This window comes from Dendrobates tinctorius, unplaced genomic scaffold (genome assembly GCF_039654945.1).
Source record: "Dendrobates tinctorius isolate UK_male_01 unplaced genomic scaffold, ASM3965494v1 ptg000008l, whole genome shotgun sequence".
NCBI classification, from domain to species: domain Eukaryota; kingdom Metazoa; phylum Chordata; class Amphibia; order Anura; family Dendrobatidae; genus Dendrobates; species Dendrobates tinctorius.
In genome coordinates, this window is record NW_027361676.1 from 40,106,685 (window position 1) to 40,128,621 (window position 21,937).

General features: G+C 43.8%; 1 protein-coding gene across 2 annotated transcripts in view; it reads right to left on the bottom strand.

Moving 5' to 3' along the window:
* Positions 1 to 21,937, bottom strand: part of LOC141091492 (probable ATP-dependent RNA helicase DDX60) — a 361,948-nt gene that overhangs the window by 136,727 nt on the left and 203,284 nt on the right. The window contains exons 16-18 of one of the 2 annotated variants that reach the window (XM_073577110.1): positions 18,765 to 18,931; positions 14,089 to 14,235; positions 13,386 to 13,535 (exon numbers count right to left, since the gene is read on the bottom strand). In XM_073577110.1, coding sequence (XP_073433211.1) covers positions 13,386 to 13,535; positions 14,089 to 14,235; positions 18,765 to 18,931 — 464 coding nt within the window. The remainder of the gene's footprint in view (positions 1 to 13,385; positions 13,536 to 14,088; positions 14,236 to 18,764; positions 18,932 to 21,937) is intronic. The other variant, XM_073577118.1, reaches the window with a different exon arrangement.

Consider the following 21,937-nt stretch of genomic DNA (forward strand, 5'->3'; position numbering starts at 1 on the left):
AAGGCTGAGCCATAGGGACATGGGAAGGAAGGAGTGGTGTATGGAATAGGTAGAGACCTGTTCACAAAGGAAGTGCAGGTACCGATACTGGCAGGAAGGAGTGGTGTATGAAGGAACAGGTTTGGGCCTGTTCACACTGCAGAAGAACCGTAAGGCTGTGGTGAGGAGCTGCAGTTAGCAGCAAGAGGTTCAGCAGCAGCAGAAGCAGAACAAAGCAAAACCACAGGAGTGTGGAGCACCGGCAGAGCTGCAAGGGTACGGAGCACTGGCAAAACCACAAGAGTGCAGCGCACAGGCAGAACTGCAAGAGTGCGGAGCACAGGCAGAGCCAAAAGGGTGCGGAGCACAGGCAGAGCTGCAAGGGTGCGGAGCACAGGCAGAGCCGCCATGGTGCGGAGCACAGGCAGAGCAGCAAGGGTGCGGAGCACAAGCAGAGCCACAAGAGTGCGGAGCACAGGCATAGCCACAAGAGTGTGGGCAATGGCAAAGCTGCAAACTGCGGGGCACAGGCAGAGCCACAAGAGTGCAAAGCACAGGCAGACGGGGAGGACACAAGGATAGAAACAGTAGGAAAAGGAGCCATAGACAAGGAGACCGAGAAACAGAGGTAGAACAGAGTTCAGACAAGGTAACGGTGCGAGACAAGATACTGGAACAAAGAAACAGAGAGCCGGATAAACTGCCTCCTGGAAGGCAGACAGGACAGGTACGAGACAAGGCAAGGAACAATAGCACTGGGACCAGGATATTCTGCCTCTTGGAGGGCGGACGGAGAGGTACAAGGCAAGGCTAGGAACAAGGACACAGAGACCAGGATATTCTGCCTCCTGGAGGGCAGAGCAGACAGGTACAAGACAAGGCAAGGAACAATAGCACAGAGACTAGGATATTCTGCCTCCTGGAGGGCAGACAAACAGGTACAAGACAAGGCTAGGAACAAGGACACAGAGACCAGGATATTCTTCCTCCTGGAGGATGGCAAAATAGGCACAGACACAGGACTAGGAATCAATCCTCCAGAGAAGACGAAACACAGGACAGGACATGGCAACTCAGCAGCAAGACACTAACTGAGTTAAGACATTGCTCAGGCAGCTACCACAGGGTGGAGCTGCCTTAAATACTAGAGGCCTCTTGGTAATTGGCCAGGAACACATTAGACAGGTGCACCCTGATTCCATAAGAACTGGAGAGTGCTGGCACCACCCCCCTATGCACAGGAAGCATGCAGAGAGCAGACAGGAAGCAAGAGGCACACAGCATGGAGCCGGCAGCAGGCAGAACTCACAGCATGGCCTGGAGCAGTGAGTATGTTGGTGTGTGGGGAATAGGAGGCCATGCAGTGATGATGGCAGGATTATTACAATTAACTTGAGCTATACATTGCCTAGCATGAATTAAAAATATTTAATTGCCATTTTGAGGGTGACAGACTCCCTTTAATGACATATGCATTGAGAAGAAAAATAATATTGAATTCTTACTGTTGAGAAAACAATTACAGAATTATTTACAAAGAAAATCCCAATTAGTTATTTACTGCTCCAACAGAAGGTTTTTTGTTTTTTTTTGTATTTTTTTTACATAACTAGTGATAAACAAGCTTATTCCAAATTTCTTGGAATAGGAAAGCTAGGCAGATAAGCTTTGCCAGACGGAACCTTGTCTTGAACCTATGCTTTCATTTCCAACATAAAATGAATGGATTGCCTTTCTGTTTTGGTGTTAGAGAAAGCTTGGCTTTTCTACATGTAAATGCCATTTAATTCAGGTGATTTATTGAGGCAGAAAGAGAAGAAAAAACTAGGGCGGACGACAATAGGCATGGCTGCGTATAAACAAGTATATATAATGATTCATATATTTGAAAGCCATATAATGTAGGTAAGCGTACTTATGATATAGCATAGGTAAAATAGTGCAGTCTCTGTATAGGAAGCAATGTATGAAGGACTCTAGTCAGCACATTGTACTAACATGGTAAATAGCCACCGTGGCCATGTGCAAACAGACATTAGTACAAGACGCTATACCTATACACAGGAGCAGCAAAGGCCTCAGAAAAGTGCGCACCCATCCCAATGCACATTTCGGTCCTGCCTTCACCAGGGGGCATATATACTTCTTTACACTCATCAATACCCATGGTTGTGCGCCCTAGTTTTTTACAGCACCTTTTGTGATATGTGTGTCACCCCTGCCCCCTTACATCTAATATGTTATTCTATATCTAATAAATTGAGTATTTGTTTACACTCTTGGACCATAATATCATTTTTTTCTTCTCTTTCTGCCTCCATGTTTTATGACTATAGTCCTTGCTACATTTACACGGAACCGGTCTTTTGTGTAAGGTCATTACTAGAGTTGAGCGAAACAGGTCGGTCAGATTCAAAAGTCGCCGACTTTCGCCAAAGTCGGGTTTTGCCAAGCGAAACCCGACTATAGCTTGAAGTCGGCCATGCGGTCGGCGACCCGAGTGCCAAAGTCGCGTTTCCCATATTGCTTACAGGCACCTTTTCTCAGCCAATGAGCAAGGACGCACACTGTGGGCAACGCAATGACATGGGCAGCGGCTACCACATTAGAGAAGGGCATTGCAATGATTGGCTTGCTTTGTGTGGTGTCATAGTGGCTATAAAAGCCCTGACCGCCGACCGCCATTTTACTTCTACCGATCTTAGCATAGGGACAGGTTGCTGCCGCTGTTTCTCAAAAGGGAGAGTGTTAGGCAGGAAAGAAAAAAGATAGGCAGGAAAGAAAAAAGAATCTGTGCTTTTGCTGATAGCAATTGTGCTGTACAGTTAGTGTGCAGTGACAGGGGAGAATTTTTGTTTGCAGCAGCGCTGGTTATTAGACTGCCTGATAGCTGCATTGCTCTGTGCACACTGCTGTGCAGACTGCTTTTTACACAGCACTCATACTTTTATTTTTTTTTCTGCACAGTTACCGAGCATTCATTTTTTCCCACACCGTATAGAGCTGTATGCTCCTCACACACTACCGTGGTATCACGGACAAATACATGCTGACTATCTGTGTGTGCCTCCGGAAATAAATGTACGGAGATTTAAAATTACCCCTACACCGAATTCCGCTGTCCGCTTCAGATACAGTACTGTATATCTGCTGTTTGGATTACGGTCAAATCCATACTGAGACAGCGTGTGCGTGTGACTCTGGAAATAATTATACAGAGATTTAAAATTTCCTCTACACCGTATTCAGCTGTCCGCTTCTGATACAGTACTGTATATCTCCTGTTTGGATTAAGGTCAAATCCATACTGAGACAGCGTGTGCATGTGACTCTGGAAATAAATATACAGAGATTTAAAATTTCCCCTACACCGTATTCAGCTGTCCGCTTCTGATACAGTGCCGTATATCTGTGGTTTGGATTACGGTCAAATCCATACTGAGACAGCGTGTGCGTGTGACTCCGGAAATAAATATACGGAGATTTAAAATTTCCCCTACACCGTATTCAGCTGTCCGCTTCTGATACAGTGCCGTATATCTGCGGTTTGGATTACGGTCAAATCCATACTGAGACAGTGTGTGCGTGTGACTCCGGAAATAAATATATGGAGATTTAAAATTTCCCCTACACCGTATTCAGCTGTCCGCTTCTGATACAGTACCGTATGTCTGCTGATTGGATTACGGTCAAATACATACTGGTGGAGCATCTGGGTGTGACTTAGGGAATACATAGAAGGAGATTTACATTTTCCCCAACACTTTATACAGCTGTCCATTTCTGATACAGTACCGTATATCTGCTGTTTGGATTACGGTCAAATCCATACTGAGACAGCGTGTGCATGTGACTCTGGAAATAAATATACAGAGATTTAAAATTTCCCCTACACCGTATTCAGCTGTCCGCTTCTGATACAGTGCCGTATATCTGCGGTTTGGATTACGGTCAAATCCATACTGAGACAGCGTGTGCGTGTGACTCCGGAAATAAATATACGGAGATTTAAAATTTCCCCTACACCGTATTCAGCTGTCCGCTTATGATACAGTGCCGTATATCTGCGGTTTGGATTACGGTCAAATCCATACTGAGACAGCGTGTGTGTGTGACTCCGGAAATAAATATATGGAGATTTAAAATTTCCCCTACACCGTATTCAGCTGTCCGCTTCTGATACAGTACCGTATGTCTGCTGATTGGATTACGGTCAAATACATACTGGTGGAGCATCTGGGTGTGACTTAGGGAATACATAGAAGGAGATTTACATTTTCCCCAACACTTTATACAGCTGTCCATTTCTGATACAGTATCGTATATCTGCTGTTTGGATTACGGTCAAATACATACTGGGTGAACCTCTGGGTGTGGCTAAGGGAATATATAAAAGGAGATTTACATTTTCCCCAGCACTTTATACAGCTGTATGCTCCTCATACAGTACCATATATCTGCTGGTATTTTTGGTACATTTTCCCAAACATGAGGAAGGTGGAAAAGGCCATGGACGTGGGCGGGGGGGGGGGCAGCTGGTACTGATGGTGGTGGTTGTGCATCTGCTGGTTAAGCCAAAATCACAACACCAGCTAAGGCAGGAGGTTTTGATCCTGTGTCATCGTTTGGCTCAAGAAGGCCTGGAAGGTTCCCTTTTCTGGCAGTAGGTAAACCGCTTTAAAAGCTGGAGCATCAGGAACAGGTTTTAGCTTACATTGCAGAAACAGCCTCCAGTTCTATCTCCTCCTCTTCTGAAGAGTCCAAAAATGCAAGCACTGAGTCGTCAGTGCAGACTTCTGGTCAGGAACAACACCTTTCCTTGTGTCCTTCACCCCCAGCAAAAGAGAAGGATGCGGCAGGCCACACTTCTGATTACTCCATGGAGCTCTTTTCACATACCATGCCTGGGTTACCAAGTCAAATCCTGAATTCCCAGTCCAAGATGAATTTGACATGGAGTGCACTGATGCACAGCCACTGCTAGATGATTCTGCTGGTACATTGACCCAGAGCACTACATTGCCCTCGCAGTCTACTGAGCCAGAATCTGACCCTGATGAAACTCAGGTGCCCCTTCCTGCATACTATACCACCTTACACGGTGACACAGAGGAAGGTGCAGCTGAAATTGAAGAGGAGGTGATGGAGGACCCAGTTGTTGACCCGCATTGGCATCCATTGGGGGAAGAGGGTGCCGCTGGCAATAGCTCAGAAGAGGAGAAGGATCCACAGCAGGCATAGACATCACAGCAGCGGTTATCTGGCAGGCCCGTAGCTGTCCAAAAACGTAAACAAAAAGAGTTGCAGGACAGCTTGGTCAAACTATCACAGCGTGCAAGCCCTGAAAATTTATACCATAGTAGGAAGAGTGCAGTGTGGCACTTTTTTGACCAAAATCCTATTGATGAGGCAAAGGTTATCTGTAAGAAGTGCGGAAGGTCCTTTAGCCGAGGGAAAAATCTCCGAAATTTGAATACCAGTTGCTTGCTTAGACATGTAAACACCATGCACTTGCAAGCATGGACGGACTACAAAACCTCAGGTAGCACACGTGCACCTGCTCCGACTGAAGGTAGCAAGCAATGCTCCATCGCTTCCCCCACTGTAAGCCGACAGGTAAGCATATCACCAGCAAGAAATGTTGAGGTGTTGTCGCAAGGCCAAAGCAGTCAGGGAATCACAATGTTTTTGCAATGAAATACTGAATCTAGGCCATCACCACCAGCACCACCATCACCATCACCAACCCCCTCTCAGTCCGTCAGGTCCACCACTAGTTCCCCCATATGCAGCTCTCAAGTCCAGCTCACCCTAGCAGACACTCTGAATAGGACAAGAAAGTTCTCATCCTCTCATCCGCGTACACTGGCTTTGAATGCCTACATTGCCAAACTGATCTCATTAGAGATGATGCTCTTCCATTTTGTTGAAAGCGCAGCGTTCCGAGAGCTCATGACCTACGCTGTCGCACAATATGACCTACCCAGTTGGCACTTCTTTTCTAGAAAAGCAATCCCTGCCCTCCACCTGCATGTGAAAGACTGCATTGACCATGCACTCAAACATTCAGTGAGTGGAAAGGTGCACCTCACAACAGATGCATGGGCCAGTAGGCATGGCCAGGGCCATTACGTGTCCATCACTGCGCACTGGGTTAATGTCGTGGATACAGGCTCCACAGGGAACAGCGGCGGTGGAACAGTGCTGCCTAGCCCACGGTATAGGAAACAGTTGGTGTTCGACCCTTCTCCTCCTCCTCCAGAAGCGAAAGCTCGTCGACAGAGCACAGTCACACGAGCACTCCATCCGCAGCTGCCAGTGTTGCACACGAGGTGTCCCACTATCGAACAGCTAGTGGTAAGCGTCAGCAGGCGGTTTTAATGATGATGTCTTTGGGCGACAACAGACACACCGCGGAGGCACTGGCCGACTACTTGCAGCGAAAAACTGAGTCATGGCTGGACAGTCTACATCTTGAGCCAGGCAAGGTAGTCAATGATAATGGCCATAATTTTGTGGCGGCCATAGCCCTTGCAAAACTACACATACCTTGCCTGGCTCACACCTTGAACCTGGTGGTGCAGTGCTTTCTAAATAATTATCTGGAGTTAACAGCCCTGCTCCATAAGGTGCGAAGACTGTGCTCACACATCCGTCGCTCGCCCATAGACTCCAGTCGTATGCAGAGGCTGCAGCGATCGCTCAACCTCCCCAATCATAGACATTGCAACAAGGTGGAACTCCACCATGCACATGGTTGAGGGGCTGTGCAAACAGAGGCAGGCTGTAATGCATTTGTGGGAGGATACACGGGCAGGCAGTTTGAGGGCAGACATAGAGTTGTTGGGTGTGCAGTGGTCATAGCTGAAAGACCTCTGTAAAGTCCTTCAGTGTCAGTGTTTTGAGGAATGCACACGGCTGGTAAGTGCAGACAATGCCATCATAAGCATGAGCATCCCACTTATGCATCTGCTCATGCAAACTTTGACGCACATTAAGGATCAGGCGTCTGCAGTGGAGGAGGAAGAGGAGGGGGAGGAGGAGGGAAGCCTTGATGACAGTCAGCCATTGTCTGCTCAGGGAACTGTCCTGGACGAGGTGGAGGAAGAAGAGGAGGAGGATGAGGGGGATGATTATTTTGGGGAGGAGGATGCTTCTCGGGGGCCAAGAGAAAATGTTGGCTTGCCAAGGTCAGGTACAGGGTTTGTGCATGACTGGTGGGATGTGGATTTGGCAGGAAGTGCTCCTCCACCCACCACTGTCAGTGCATCATTGACACCTGGAACATTGGCCCACATGTGTGATTATCTCTTGCAGATCCTAAAAAGGGACCCCCACATTGTCAGAATTATGAAGGATGACGACTACTGGTTGGCCAGTATCCTCGATCCACGATGAAAAGGCAAATTACAGAACATCATGCCACAGGAGAACCTAGAGCTAATATTGGCGTACTAACAAGCAACTCTAGTAAACCGTTTGTTAGAGGCATTCCCAGCACACAGCAGCGGTGCAGGTTCTACCACGAGCCGTACTGGGCCAAATGGAAGAGGTGTTCGTGGTGCACACAGCCGAACTGGCATTGGAGACGGGGGTTTCATGACCATGTTGTGGACTGATTTTTCGAGGACTGCTCACATGACTGATAATACTGAATCGATTGTAACAGACAGGAGACAGAAGTTGTCAACTATGGTTCAAAATTACCTCTCCTCCCCTATTGATGTTCTCCCTCACTGTTCATTCCCCTTTGACTACTGGGCCTGTAAACTGGACACCTGGCCTGAATTGGCACAATATGCCTTACAGGAGCTTGCTTGCCCTGCTGGTAGTGCGCTATCATAAAGAGTCTTCAGTGCTGCTGGAGCAATCCTGACAGAAAGAAGGACCCGCTGTCAACCCAAACTGTTGATGATCTCACCTTCATTAAAATGAACCATGCATGGGTTTCAAAGGATTTTGTCCCACCTTCACCTGATGACACATAAGTTGCCAGCAAAATGGCTCGCTTTGTCCTCCTCTTCCTCCAACTTCTCCAATTCCTCCATTTTCAGCTGCTGAACGTCCAGCCTACACCTCAACATATGCCAGTTTTTCCACCTCCCTAACTGGGCTGGCCCCCCCAGGGCCGGCGTCAGCACCTGGCGCACCCGGGCAAGTGCCAGGGCCCTGAGCAGGTGGGGGGACCACTCGTGTGCGACGGCACTGGCACAGGGCCCCTCACAGTAGGCCAGTGTCTCTGACGGTGGGGGGCCCACTCGCTGTTACAGACACCATCGTACTATGAGGGGCCCTGTGCCAGCGCGGTCGCCCACGAGTGGACCCCCCTGCTTGCTCAGGGCACCAGCACTTGCAATACTTACCACTCCCTGCTCCACCGCTGTGACCTCCTCCACGTTTCATTACAGTGACATTCACGTCTGTACGCCCTCTGCCTGAACAGTCCAAGTGCATAGAGCTGGAAGATGGCAACGCTGAGGAGTCTAGAGTAGAGCAGTGTCCAGCAAGGAGAGGTATTTCATTTTTTTTAATGTTTGGAGCAATATATGGGGAGCATTATACAATGGAGAATTATATATGGTGCCCATCATACACTTGAGCATCATAGATAGGGCTCATTATACACTGGAGCATTGTATGGGGCCCATTACATATGGAGCATTATATTGGCCCATCATACACTGGAGCATTATAAATGAGGCCCATCATACACTGGAGCATCATGCATAGTGCCCATCATACACTGGAGCATCATATACGGGGTCCATTATACACTTGAGCATTATAAATGGGGCCCATTATATATGGAGCATTATACACTGTTTGCATAATTATTATTAGGCAAGTTGTATTTGAGAGGATTCTTTTTATTATTGAACAACAACTATGTTGTCAATCAATCGAAAAGACTCATAAATTTCAAAGCTTCATATTTTTGGAAGTTGGAGTGGGGTTTTTTTTAGATTTGGCTACCTTAGGAGGATATCTGTTTGTGCAGGTAACTATTACTCTGCATAATTAATAGGCAACTTAATAAAAACCAAATATATACCCATCTCACTTGTTTGTTTTCACCAGGTAAACCAATATAACAACACAAAATTTAGAAATAAACGTTTCTGACATTCAAAACCAAAAAAAAAGGGCCCAACATAGCCAGCTTTCTTTACGATGACACTCAAAAGCCTTCCATCCATAGATTGTCAGTTGCTTGATCTGTTTACGATCAACATTGTGTGCAGCAGCCAACACAGCCTCCCTGACACTGTTCCGAGAGGTATAATGTTTTCACTCCCTGTAGATCTCACATTTTAGGAGGGACCACAGGTTCTCTATGGGGTTCAGATCAGGTGAACAAGGGTGCCATGTCATTATTTTTTCTTCTTTTAGACCTTTAATGGCCAGCCACGCTGTGGAGTATTTGGATGCCTGTGATGGAGCATTGTCCTGCAGGAAAATGATGTTTTTCTTGAACTATACCGACTTTTTCCTGTACCACTGCTTGAAGAAGGTGTCTTCCAGAAACTGGCAGTATGTCTGGGAGTTGAGCTTCACTCCATCCTCAACCCGAAAAGGTCCCACAAGTTCATCTTTGATGATACTAGCCCATACCAGTACCCCACCTCCACCTTGCTGGCGTCTGAGTCAGAGTGGAGCTCTCTGGCCTTTACTGATCCAGCCTCGGGCCCATCCATCTGGCCCATCAAGAGTCACTCTCATTTCATCAGTTCATAAAACCTTACAAAATTTTGTCTTAACATATTTCTTGGCCCAGTCTTGACATTTTACCTTGTGTTTCTTGTTGCAAATCACCTGATTTACATAATTGGCAGTTGGCTTTCAAGCCTATACAGCTTGGAGTAGGACAACATGTATAAAAAGGATGATGTGATCAAAATACTCATTTGCCTTATAATTGTGCACACAGTGTATAGGCCCATCATACACTGGAGCATCAAACGGGGCCCATCATATACTAGAGCATCATATGGGGCCCATTATATATGGAGCATCATATGGGGCCCATTATATATGGAGTATCATATGGGGCCCATCATATACTAGAGCATCATATGGGGCCCATTATATATGGAGCATTACAGTGGGGAAAAAAAGTATTTAGTCAGTCTGCAATAGTGCAAGTTCCACCACTTAAAAAGATGAGAGGCATCTGTAATTTACATCATAGGTAGACCTCAACTATGGGAGACAAACTGAGAAAAAAAAATCCAGAAAATCACATTGTCTGTTTTTTTTTCATTTTATTTGCATATTATGGTGGAAAATAAGTATTTGGCCAGAAACAAGCAATCAAGATTCCTGGCTCTCACAGACCTGTAACTTCTTCTTTAAGAGTCTCCTCTTTCCTCCACTCATTACCTGTAGTAATGGCACCTGTTTAAACTTGCTATCAGTATAAAAAGACACCTGTGCACACCCTCAAACAGTCTGACTCCAAACTCCACTATGGTGAAGACCAAAGAGCTGTCAAAGGACACCAGAAATAAAATTGTAGCCCTGCACCAGGCTGGGAAGACTGAATCTGCAATAGCCAACCAGCTTGGAGTGAAGAAATCAACTGTGGGAGCAATAATTAGAACATGGAAGACATACAAGACCACTGATAATCTCCCTCGATCTGGTGCTCCACGCAAAATCCCACCCCGTGGGGTCAGAATGATCACAAGAACGGTGAGCAAAAATCCCAGAACCACGCGGGGGGACCTAGTGAATGAACTGCAGAGAGCTGGGACCAATGTAACAAGGCCTACCATAAGTAACACACTACGCCACCATGGACTCAGATCCTGCAGTGCCAGACGTGTCCCACTGCTTAAGCCTGTACATGTCCGGGCCCGTCTGAAGTTTGCTAGAGAGCATTTGGATGATCCAGAGGAGTTTTGGGAGAATGTCCTATGGTCTGATGAAACCAAACTGGAACTGTTTGGTAGAAACACAACTTGTCGTGTTTGGAGGAAAAAGAATACTGAGTTGCATCCATCAAACACCATACCTACTGTAAAGCATGGTGGTGGAAACATCATGCTTTGGGGCTGTTTCTCTGCAAAGGGGCCAGGACGACTGATCCGGGTACATGAAAGAATGAATGGGGCCATGTATCGTGAGATTTTGAGTGCAAACCTCCTTCCATCAGCAAGGGCATTGAAGATGAAACGTGGCTGGGTCTTTCAACATGACAATGATCCAAAGCACACCGCCAGGGCAATGAAGGAGTGGCTTCGTAAGAAGCATTTCAAGGTCCTGGAGTGGCCTAGCCAGTCTCCAGATCTCAACCCTATAGAAAACCTTTGGAGGGAGTTGAAAGTCCGTGTTGCCAAGCGAAAAGCCAAAAACATAACTGCTCTAGAGGAGATCTGCATGGAGGAATGGGCCAACATACCAACAACAGTGTGTGGCAACCTTGTGAAGACTTACAGAAAATGTTTGACCTCTGTCATTGCCAACAAAGGATATATCACAAAGTATTGAGATGAAATTTTGTTTCTGACCAAATACTTATTTTCCACCATAATATGCAAATAAAATGAAAAAAAACCAGACAATGTGATTTTCTGGATTTTTTTTTCTCAGTTTGTCTCCCATAGTTGAGGTCTACCTATGATGTAAATTACAGACGCCTCTCATCTTTTTAAGTGGTGGAACTTGCACTATTGCTGACTGACTAAATACTTTTTTTCCCCACTGTATATAGGCACATCATACAATGGAGCATCATCCATGGGGCCCATCATATACTGGAGCATCATATGGGGTTCATTATTTATGGGCCATCATATAGGGTAGGGAGCATTATATGGAGCACATATGGGGCCTATTCTGCATGGAGCATTATGTGGAGCCCATTCTGTAGGGAGCAATACTGCATATAGGGCTCATTATTCTGTATGGCGCACTATGTGGTGGCCATAATACTGTATGGAGGAATATACTGTCCGGTTTTTGAGCTATTGTAGAATTTAAAATAGATATCAGTCATGTCATGTAAGAAGTGAAGTATTTTTCATTGTACTATACCAATATTTCTCTGCCGTATTGGAGCATTATGAATTGTGGTATGTGTTAAAGGGGCCCACTGACACTCTTTTGCCCGGGGCACATGAAAACCTGGAGCCAGCCCTCCCCCCCACAATTAACCTCCAGTTTTCAATGCGTAACTATTATTATAAAGTGAATTAAGGTTGACAAGCTTAAGTAATAAGAATTGATGTCGTTGGCATTGAAATGGACACTGTTGGTGTGTTTACTGTCCTCCACTCCCTGCCGAATTTGCTTCCCCATTGACTGGCATTGGGTTTCGTGTTTCAGTCGGACCTCCGACTTTTCACGATAGTCGGCCGATTTCGTTCGACTCGACTTTTGAGAAAGTCGGGTTTCATGAAACCTGACTCGACCCTAAAAAAGGCAAAGTCGCTCATCCCTAGTCATTACCATTTAGTATTTACTTGCCATGTGTTTGAGTTGTAAGAGGTCCATTTATTCAGGTGGATTATTGTAATTCTGTCTGTTTTGGGTGGATTTTCTATTTTCAAGGCAAATTGCTTTACACTTTCTACCAAGTTTTTTTATTACCTTCCTCAAATCTGAATGGGAACAACCAAGATCTTTTGCCACACTCTGTAAGATTTCTACCCTAAAGGTTTTTATTAAGGGTACAGCCAGATGATGCGGCTAACTAATGCAGCCAAAGTTCCAACCCACACTATGTTCAATTCCCCACAATTTTGCTTCACAATCGAAAAACTATTGACCCATTGCATATCCTAATCCTTTCAGTTCATTTAAAGTTTTGTCCACTACTTAGACAACCCTTTCTTTTATACTATATTCTCCAGTGTAAAATAAATACTACAAATATTCACTTCCTGAACTGGTGCCATTTTTGTGATGTCAGCACTGGGCCTCCCAGCGTTTGCGTGATGATGTTATACAACATGAGCACTGCAGCCAATCACTGGTGGTTGATGAGCTGATTTACTGGCACATCATTCAAATGAACCTCAGATGTCTAAAGGAAGTGCAGTCACTGTTTGGCTGAAGGACTCTTGTGGCATAAGATCATCATGTGAGCCCTAGAACCAGGAGGGGAGTAACACCTGTAAAGTCTATTAGTGCTAAATTTTAGTTATAGACTATTTTGCATTTTTAGGCTTGTAATTTAGTTCTCTAAAACAAACACCAAAACATGTCAGTTATACAATTTTTCATCAACAGGAAGTATATTCCATAATTTTTTTCAAATCTATTTGTGAATGTGCCAGAAAGTGAAAAGACTGTGTGAACATTCTCCAAGGATGTTGATTCCATCATTTGTGCCACAGGTTGTACAAAAGTTGCTTTACAACACTGCTAAATGATTTTATATTTCTATAAACCTTCAGTCTTACCTTAGTGGGAGCAACATAAACCACAACAGCTTCATTGCTTTGTTTTAAAACTTTCTCCATACAATAATAAGATGCATATGTTTTTCCTGATGATGTTGGAGCCACAATTACTGCAGATTCATTGTTGTCAACCGCATCAAGAAGTTCTCTCTGCAAAAAGAAAAATAGACTCATTTTTAGGGTGCTGTCAAATGGCAGTAAAAATCGGGCCGGCATCAGACTGCAGTGTACGGACTGGCCGGCGACTCTCCCGACTTGAGCATGACAGCTGCATAGGAATACATGAAGCTGTCACGGTCAGGTCAGGAGAACCGCCGGCCAGTCTGTGCATTGTGGTCCAATCTTAATCCAATTTTTATGGCCGTCTAACTATGCCCTTAGGTAGCTAAATGGGTTACAAAAATCCCTACATGATTAGGGTCTAAAAATATGAGATTCAAATATGATGGCTTCATCCAAAATGGTGCATCCATATGGCTCCAGTAGCCTGTGATAGCAGCCACATGATAATTACAGTCCATATATGGCCTCAGGACAACTTAACATTACAGGATGTAGAAAATACAGGGTGATTTTTTTTTATTTCTGTTTAATTTTTAATACTGATTTTTGTGATATCGGAAAACTTGCAAAAATGAATATGTGTGGATGTATTCTAAAGAGCTTAAGTGTTCCTATTCCTATTTATATTTGTGTAACTTACCTGCCATGTGTCTGGAATAAAATGCTGCACTCTTGGGTCTGGATCACTCCTTTCATCCCTCAACAAATGAGGTCCCATATACTGAAGTTGGAAACGAACGGAACCGATTCCAACTGCATACCTCTCCTCTTCTCTATGGCTGGGTAACTATTAAAAAAATATATATATGCTCATTTCCACTTCCATGTTCATCTATGCTGCCTTGCAGACCACAGGTCATGTTATCAGATATTAGATTCCCATTCTTTCAGATGATTATGTGATTTTTGACCCTGATTCCAGCAATGTACTATTTACTGGGCTGCATGTTACACTTTTGATAAAATCACGGTTTCTGTGCTGCAAATCTAGATGTTCTCTGAATGCTGAGCTCTGTATAACCCCACCCACACCACAACGTTCTGTGTGACATCACTGAAATCAGGGTTTCTGCCCCTGCATTATGCTCCTCTCAGAATACATAGCAAAAACTTGCTGACAGATTTCCTGTAACCCTTTACACCCAAGAGTTTTTTTCGGTTTTGCGTTTTCTTTTTTCAATCCCTTTCTTCCCAGAGCCATAACTTTTTAATTTTTCTGTCAATATGGTCATGTGAGGGCTTGTTTTTTGCGAAACGAGTTGTCATTTAGAAGGATACCATTGGTTTTACCATGTCGTTTACTAGAATACGGGAGAAATCTTCTAAGTGCAATGATCTCTGGAATTCCGATGAACTGGCCGGACTAGTTGAGAGATATCAGGGAATTGAAGGTTCCTTGGGAAGGCAGCTCACTACATACTGGGAGTCCCAACAGGGAGCAGAGCAGAGGCCCAAAAGGGGGTGGGGCATCCAAGGTCTAAAGGAGCAGGGGAGATGGTGCACAAGGTCCCTACAGGTGATTTTATTTGCTGGAGGTGCCATGGGCCAGGACATATAGCCGAACAGATAGACTGCAGCATAGGATGCCGTTTTTCATAATAACCAGTAGAGAAGAGAAAAGCCGGGGTTCGTCCGCGCTAGACCACAAGGAACCAACCGAAGATGCAAGCAAACCTTTATTCACACTCAAGCCAACGCGTTTCGGGCATGGCCTCCTGGCCACTTCATTGCTGCCCTAATGAAGTGGCCAGGAGGCCATGAAACGCGTTGGCTTGAGTGTAAATAAAGGTTTGTTTGCATCTTCGGTTGGTTCCTTGTGGTCTAGCGCAGACGAACCCCTGCTTTTCTCTTCTCTACTGGTTTATCTGCATCCCGGGATCTGCAGCGGCCAAAACTTCCTTAGGTGGTTGTGACCCTTCACAACCACATCAGGTGAGTGGATTACCTTTGTTAAACACGCTGGTGTCCCTCATTTACCGCCTTAGTGCGCTCCCCCTCTCTTTATTTTTTGCAGTTTTTCATATTATGCATATCCGGCTTGCAGTGTGAACTCTCCACCCAATGAGGGGCCTCAAGCATGTCCCGTGAAGGTGAACGGGCGGTAGGTAATGGCACTGCCAGACTCCAGGAGTTTAGTGACCCTTGTGAGGGCAGGGCCACTTTTCCTCTCCAACTGATCCCAGGAAAAAAAGTCGGTGTTCGGTGCATACATGGTGATGCTAAGGACTACCCTATGGCTAGAGTGGACATTGAAAAGGCCCATGGTACTGAGTCCCATAAGGTTGGTGTCGTTCGGGACTTGTTGCACCCTGTTATTATAGGCCGGGTCTTTTGTTTATTCTGGGATCTGTGGGGGAAGGGTTCTGAGTTTGCTGACACGAATAGGGAACCAGTGAACCATAATAAGGTATCACCACACCCAGAGAGCGCGCCAGAACTACTCAGAGACCACCTGAGTATACTCGAAAATCTCGAGTAACGAGTATACTCACTCATCACTACTTAACATTTCTATTAAATGTATGCACATATTAATAGGTCATATTAGTCCCGGGGGTGACAGATTCCCTTTAAAGTATCGTTGGGGTCATTATCCAAGACCATTACCTAGGACACAAACCCAGTTTTCTGACTCTGGCCACTACATTGCGAACCAAAATCCGTTGGCAATCTTCAGATTTTGTGACGCCTTGTACACAGTCAAGGCAACCATTGCCAGAGGCAGCAAAACAACCCCAAACATCTTTAAACCTCCAACATATTTGACTGTAGGTACTGTGTTCTTTTCTTTGTAGGCTTCGTTCAGTTTTCGATAAACAGTAGAATAATGTGCATTACCAAAATGCTCAATCTTGGTCTCATCTGTCCAGAAGATGTTTTTACAGAAGGATTTTAGTTTACTCACGTACATATTGGCAAATAGCAGTCTAGCTTTTTTATGGCTCTGTTTAATTTCATTCAAATGCTGACAGATTGTTTGAACTGTTATTGATGCACCCTGAGCCTGCAGTACAGCATGATTTTTTCTAGAACTTGATTGGGGTTGCTTAACCACCATTCCAACTATATTCTGTTGCAACATTTCATCAATTTTTCTCTGCAATCCATGTCCAAGGAGATAGCTACAGTGACATGGGTTGTAAACTTCTTGATTATGTTGTGCACCAAGATCTCTGCAGATGGACTTGTAGCTTTGAGATTGTTGATATTGTTCAATAATTTTGAATCTCAAGTCCTCAGACAGTTCTCTTCTCCTCTTTCTGTTCTCCATGCTTAGTGTGACACACACAGACATGCAATGCAATTTCTCCCCTTTTAATCTGGTTTCAGGTGTGATTTTCATATTGCCCACAACTGTTACTTGCCACATGTAAGTTTGAACAAGAATCACATGCTTGAAACAACGTTGCTTACCCAAAATTTTGGAAAGGGGCCAGCAATTTTGTCCTGCCCATTTTTGGGGTTTTGTGTAAAATTTGCATTATTTCTCTGTTTTTTGTGTGTTGTTCCAATACACACAAAGGAAATAAACATGTGTATAACAAAACACGTATAATTGCAAGAATTTTCTGGGAAAAATACTTCATTTTCTGTAACAATTTCAAGAGTGCTAACACATCTGGCCATGACTGTACGTGTGATGCAGTTGTTTTAATAAGTAGTACTGCTTCTACAATGTGAATATATGGCTTTTTGATCAAAAAAATTAAGTTCTCCTACTTTTCTGCACCTATGAGAGAATTGCACAGTAAGATAACACTCAGATTAAACTCTGACAGAGTTTGAGACGATTGTCAGTAGCATAATCAGTCCAATTCTCTCGCATGAGGGAATTGATGACTGTGTGATTCCAGCCTAAAAGAACAATTTAGAGATAATGCAGCCAAAAAAGCATAAACGACTCTCTTTATAGGAAACAAAGTCTAAGGCGATAATTAAGAAAATGTACCCTATAATCATTTACAGGTCTGGTATGAAATTACATTCATGTAACTAGTGTAACAGTCACTGGTGAAGTGATGTAGGGGAGATACGTGTCACTGCACATGACAGCATCAGTGATATGAAACCATAATAGTTTCATCCAGCACACTGCATGTTGGAACGTTTTATATGATGGGCTGGATTTAGTGGACCTCCAAAGAGCGGGTATCTCCACATATTTCCATTTGCAGTGTCCTTACAGGAACTGTGTGATGTCAGGATCATGTGATCAGTCACATGATGGCGGGATCACAAGTTCTGGGATTAAATTGCTGACTGCCAAAGCCTTTAGTGTTCAGGAGGTGCCTGGAGAGAGAGGACTCTAGGAAAGTGTGTGCTGATCTGAACCTTGGACATTGCTGCCTGCTGCCTGTTGGAGTGTTGATCCCTGCTAGGAAAAATTAATGTGTTTCTTTTTGCTTCTTTGTGTTATTGTTTTGCCCGGAGGGCTGTGTTTAGGTTCTAAAGCTTGGTTTATGCTTTCTTCAATAAACCAAGCATTTTCTTAAAGAAACAGTGTTCCAATTATACCTCTGTGTCCAGCCGGGTGAGCTGCTTTACCACACTAGTAATACATCAATTTCCCTCAACTATAAAAAAAAATGTCTTTAGGCTGTGTAGAAGGTAAGCACATCGCACAAACATTATGTGTTGTATGGTCAAATAACTGACATTGATGTGAAGTGAATCACAAACTTTTAGGGATCACATCTATTGCTAGAAGCTAAATTCTTGTTCCAAAAATAAAAAAAAATTACAATTTGAGAGTCTTCAGTGGTTGATACCTTTAAGGGTGCACATGTCCAGGAATCGACAGAGCTTTGGAAGTAGCACATGTCCGCGGCGTCCAAAGTGTTGCCAGCTATTGAATGCAGGTAAATACACGTGTTCATTAAACCGTGCGGAATCACCGCATCCAGTTCATTTTCCTGATGAAAGTTGTCATGCAGAGTCTTGTGTCTCCATACGATAAATAAACATGCTGCGGTCTGGAAAGACGCACCGCATGTCCGTCTCCACGGGTGAGCCGCGGGCATCTCTGGATGCATAGTGGGCATGGGATTTCTTGAAATCCTATCCACTATGCTGTAACAACAGGATGCTGTGGGTTTAACGCTGGCTATTTATTATCATCTTTTCAGTCAGGCAGTAAAACATATCAACCACTGAGGACTCTCAAATGTTAATATCTTTCTGTCTAACAGCTAACACGGTACAAAGATATATTTTTTCTGTTCCAAAAAAATACGCTTTTGGAATATCTGTCTGAAATACCCATTACTTTGGATATGATAATTGCTATGATATAATAGACAACAGATTAACACATACCTTGGATGGCTTTAATGAATGGGCCAGGTTGTCAAAACCGAGGTGACTGAGAAAAGTAGCTATCAAGTGTAGATCATCCTTCTGTAATAAATCCTGGCAACCATTCATGAAGGCTTGGATTATTTTCATAATTTCCACAACGATATTTAGGTCTCTTTGATCATTAGCTAAAATATAAAATAAAAATATTTTAAGAAACTGTCAAAAAAAGAAACAGTGCCTAGAAAACGTTTGGAGAAGATTAAGAAATGGAAAAAAAGTTGCAATTACTGTATGATATGGTTTCATAATTGCAACTTTTTTCCTGGACAATTTAACTTTTTTTGACCATTGATTTCAAGTGTAAGTGTAAGGACAGGGTCACACGTTCGTGTGTAATGCGAGAAACTTGCATCAATACCCGGCACTGCAGCCGGCACTTGGACCGGAGTGTGCTGCTGCATGTATTTCTATGCAGCCGCACATTCCGGTCCCGAGTGCCGGCGGCAGTGCTGGGTATTGATGTGAGTTTCTCGCATTACACACGAAAGTGTGACCCCATCCTATGGGCTCATACTCACATGCGAGAAACTCGGATGAGTGTTGCACATCAATACTCGGGAATGCTGCCGGCACTCGGATCGGAAAGTTCCATAGAAATACATGAAGCTAAACGCTCCGATCCAAGTGCCGTTGGCAGTGCCGAGTATTGACGTGAGAGACTCGTCCGAGTTTCTCGCATGTGAGTATGAGCCCTAACTGTGATTTCAGGAGAACTTGCAGCAGAATGTCTGTCTGCCTCTAGTTCTTCCTCCTACCCATCCCCTCTCCATAGCATCTTAAGAGTAGCTGCCATTTCCTATCTCAGTAATGAGAAGGTCTGTCTTCAATGAATACAGATTTTACTCATGAATTAAGAGGGTAGAATCAAACCAGCAGGAGAATGAAGCAGATTTCTCAGACAAGAGGTTGATACATAAAATGAGAACAATGGGGATAGGGGAAAATATGTGTAGGTGGGTTAAGAGCTGGCTCAGGGATAGGAAACAAAGGGTGGTTATTAATGGAGCACACTCGGACTGGGTCACGGTTAGCAGTGGGGTACCACAGGGGTCAGTTTTGGGCCCACTTCTTTTTAACATATTTATTAATGACCTTGTAGGGGACATAGAGAGTAGAATTTCAATATTTGCAGATGACACTAAACTCTGCAGGGTACTAAATACAGTGAAGGACAATTTTATATTACAGGAGGATTTATGTAAACTAGAAGCTTGGGCTGATGAATGGCAAATGAGCTTTAATGGGGATAAATGTAAGGTCATGCACTTGGGTAGAACGAACAAGATGTATAATTATGTGCTTAATTGTAAAACACTGGGCAAAACTCACTGAAAAAGACCTGGGTGTATGGGTGGATGACAAACTCACATTTAGTGGCCAGTGTCAGGCAGCTGCTGCAAAGGCAAATAAAATAATGGGATGCATTAAAAGAGGCATAGATGCTCATGAGGAGAACATAATTTTACCTCTATATAAGTCACTAGTGCGACCACACTTAGAATACTGTGTACAGTTCTGGTCTCCGGTGTATAAAAAAGACATAGCTGAACTGGAGCGGGTGCAGAGAAGAGCGACCAAGGTTATTAGGGAACTGGGGGGTCTGCAATGCCAAGACAGGTTATTACACTTGGGGTTATTTAGTTTGGAAAATCGAAGGCTTAGGGGTGATCTTATTACAATGTATAAATATATGCGGGGACAATACAAAGACCTTTCTAATGATCTTTTTACTCTTAGACCTGTGACGGGGACAAGGGGGCATCCTCAACGTCTGGAGGAAAGAAGGTTTAAGCATAATCACAGCCGCGGATTCTTTACTGTAAGAGCAGTGAGACTATGGAACTCTCTGCCATATGATGTTGTAATGAGTGATTCACTACTAAAATTTAAGAAGGGACTGGGTCGGGAAGGAATTTTTTTCCCCAATGTGAAGCTTACTGTTTGTCACATGGGTTTTTTTTTGCCTTCCTCAACATGTTAGGGCAAGTTAGGATAGGATATGGGTTGAACTAGATGGACTTAAAGTCTTCCTTCAACCTTAATAACTATGTTACTAAGATATAGAAAACAGTTACTCAGTTTGTTGTGCTATTGATTTATGAAATAAAAAATTAAAATGACGGTTAATCTTTAACTTGGACATGCTACATGTTATAATGATTCTTCTCAAGAAACATGTTTATCAAAAACATACTTTTTCCTCATCCCAATGACCTTCTATGATTTTTAAATGCCCTTAATCCAAATTTTCAAATAATACAATAATACAGCTCCATGTACATGTTAGCAAAAATGAGGAAATGAAAAACTGTTTTATGCTTTATGACTGGATTATGAGTCCTTAATAGCTTTACTCCTACGTGCTGTTTGTGCATACAAACTCATACAAGGTAATGCGACTATACACACATGGCTTTTTAAATGGATTTGTGTCTGTACCAAGAAAACCTGGCGATTCAAATCTGATAGATACTGTTAAAAATGGATGTGACTTGGAGGTCATCATTGTGCCAACAATTTCTAACACTTCTAGGGGACAAGTACATTCTCTTAAGTCATTACATATAATTCATGCATTGATTAGGAGATGGATCTGCTCTTCTCTGATGGGACGAGTAATGTGCTATGTATCAAACCTGAAAATGTGATAGTAACTAAAGTATTTTGTTCAATGATCTTTAGATTGCTGAATTTGCCCACATTTGGATTGCCAGGCAGTCATGTACCTTCTTATGTACAATCTAATTGTAGCCTGTATTTTCTATTCGATTTGTTGCACAATAATGAAACTTACAGGTTTTGTAGGATCCTTCCAATGTATTAGTAGCCAATGCTAATGTAAATTAGGATTAGAAAAATAGTACCAGCAATTGCTGTCACACTGGGTTTATATGACATCCACAACAAACCCTAATGAGAACCTTCAGGGAGTCCTCTGATTATGTCCATCTTCCAGACCTCCACTATCATCACCCTGTTGTCCCACTCTTTATCGCTATGGGGTTATCTGGCAAACATGTACTGCCTTAGGGTCCCGTCACACATTTTGTGACACATCAGCGATCTCGCCAGCGAGATCGCTGTGTGTGACAGGGATCAGCGACCGGCCCCCCTGCCAGTTATCGCTGATC